The 2541-nt window shown below is 43.1% G+C and overlaps 1 protein-coding gene across 1 annotated transcript in view; it reads left to right on the top strand.

Moving 5' to 3' along the window:
• Positions 1-784: 784 nt before the first annotated feature.
• The window catches only part of LOC102214234 (uncharacterized), a gene marked incomplete at both ends in the record, with an annotated part of 14682 nt that continues 12925 nt past the window's right edge, over positions 785-2541 (top strand). Inside the window, 2 exons of the mRNA XM_013908101.1 lie at positions 785-973; positions 1440-1613. Of these exons, the coding sequence (XP_013763555.1) occupies positions 785-973; positions 1440-1613 (363 nt within the window). The remainder of the gene's footprint in view (positions 974-1439; positions 1614-2541) is intronic.

Raw genomic sequence — 2541 nt, 5'->3', positions numbered from 1 at the left:
TTGTAAAACAAAGGGGGGCCCAGCAAAAAAAGTTTGGGAATCACTGGTTTATGAGATGAAACAAGATAAATGGTAAATGGTAAATGGCCTGCATTTGTATAGCGCTTTTCTGGTCCATAGGACCCCAAAGCGCTTTACACTACATTCAGTCATTCACCCATTCACACACACTTTCACACACTGGTGATAGCAAGCTACATTGTAGCCACAGCTGCCCTGGGGCAGCTGTGGCTACAATGTAGGGGTGGTGTGGCAGTACTTCTAACACTGGAAACATGCTAGGGGTGGTGTGGCAGTACTTCTAACACTGGAAACAGTTCATCACATTGAGCACAGTCACTTCTTGTGTCACATGCTTTTCTTTGACATGTGTCAAACAAAAGCATCAAATTCTGTGTTGTAGAGTTTAGTGCTCTAGTCAGTAATTGGATATCCATCTAATAGTTTGGTTTGTTTGTAAAAGTTAAAATGTAATCCACCATTTCAACATTCTTTAGTCTGATTCATATTTTCATGTCTTTAGAGGTATGAATTTAGATGTTTCAGATGGTGAAGAACCCTGTAAACTGAACTGTGGTTATACATGTGAGAAAAAAAGTCCATAGCTTTCTTAAAGTTTCCTGAAGACTGTTTGAAACCACTTCCTGTTGGCTTCAGCTGTTTGGAGTTTCCATTTCCTAAACTTCTACATTCTGAACCTTCTTCAGCTCTGAACAGATGATGAAACACTGAATGATTTCTAGCACTTTGTCTAATAAACTTACATCTTTCATTCTTTATGCAGATTGAGGAGCTGTGGTCCATCAGAGATCAGCTTGCTGATCTCAGCTCTGAAGTCCAACTCCTCCTATCTGAAACGTCTGGACATGAGTAGTGACAGTTTTTCCACAAATGCGAACAAGCTGCAGGATTCAGGAGTGAAGCATCTGTCTGGTTTTCTGGAGAGTCCAGGATGTAAACTTGAAACTCTGAGGTCAGTCAGCATGTGACTGTAGCTCAGGAGGTAAAGCAGGTCACCTACTGATAAAAAAGTTAGTGATTCAATCCCTGGTTCCTCCAGTCTGCATGTCAATTCAATTTTATTCATATAGCACCAAATCATAACAACAGTCGCCTCAAGGTGCTTTATATTGTACAGTAGATCATACAATAATAGATACAGAGTAAAACACAACACTCATATGACCCCCTATGAGCAAGCATTTTGGCGACAGTGGGAATGAATGTGGGAAAAATGTAAGAAAAATGAATTTTCTATAACTTTGTTGGAATTTCTGGAAAATTGAAAGCTGCTTCCTGTTGGCTTCAGCTGTTTGGAGTTTCCATTTTCTAAACTTCTACATTCTGAACCTTCTTCAGCTCTGAACAGATGATGAAACACTGAAACACTGAAGCACACACTTTGTCTAATAAACTTACATCTTTCATTCTTTATACAGGTTGAGGAGCTGTGGTTTGTCAGAGACCAGCTGTGATTATCTGGCAGCAGCACTGAAGTCCAACCCCTCCCATCTGAGAGAGCTGGACCTGAGTAATAATAACTTGCAGGACATGGGGGTGAAGCAGCTGTGTGTTTTTCTGAAGAGTCCAGGATGTGGACTTGAAACTCTGAGGTTAGTCACCATGTTTTAGTAGTGCTGAGATGACTGAGATAAGATAAGTTAAGTGGCAGCACGGTGGCACGGTGGTTAGCACTGTTGCCGCACAGCAAGAAGGTCCTGAGTTCAATTCCGCCATCAGCCCGGGTCTTTCTGTGTGGAGTTTGCATGTTCTCCCCGTGTTTGCGTGGGTTCCTTCCGGGTACTCCGGCTTCCTCCCACCGTCCAAAGACATGCAGCTTGTGGGGATAGGTTAATTGGTTAATCCAAATTGCCACTAGGTGTGAATGTAAGTGCGAATGGTTGTCTGTCCCTGTGTGTTGGCCCTGCGACAGACTGGCGACCTGTCCAGGGTGTACCCCGCCTCTCACCCTATTACAGCTGGGATAGGCTCCAGCGCCCCCCGCGACCCTGAAAAAGGATAAGCGGAAGTCAATGGATGGATGGAAGATAAGATAAGATGAACCTTTATTAGTCCCACACATGGGAAATATGTTGTTCACAGCATAAAGTGGACAGTGCAAAGTTGCAGCTGCAAAAATTAAGAAGAGCAAAGGAATAGAATAAGATTAAAAGAATACCATAATATATACAACAGAATAAAATACTATGTTGTCGGGAAAAACAATTACACTTAGTGTTATTGCACATGTGTGGATGTGTGTGTTTGGTCAGTTGAAGTCTTTGTTGTGGAGTCTGAAAGCAGCAAGAAGGAAAGACCTTCTGAATCGCACCGTCCCACATCGTGGGTGCTGCAGCCTTTCACTTTGGCAACAGTGGGAAGGAAAAATCTCCCTTTTAACAGGAAGAAACCTCCGGCAGAACCAGGCTCAGGGAGGGGCGGGGCCATCTGTTGCGACCGTTGGGGTGAGAGAAGGAAGACAGGATAAAAGACATGCTGTGGAAGAGAGACAGAGATTAATAACAGATATGATTCAATGCA

The sequence above is a fragment of the Pundamilia nyererei genome, unplaced genomic scaffold (genome assembly GCF_000239375.1).
Source record: "Pundamilia nyererei isolate P.nyererei 1_Seehausen unplaced genomic scaffold, PunNye1.0 scaffold01193, whole genome shotgun sequence".
In the NCBI taxonomy this organism is placed as follows: Eukaryota; Metazoa; Chordata; class Actinopteri; order Cichliformes; family Cichlidae; genus Pundamilia; species Pundamilia nyererei.
Note: the sequence above shows the minus strand (reverse complement) of the source record. Positions and strands in the feature narration are given on the sequence as shown.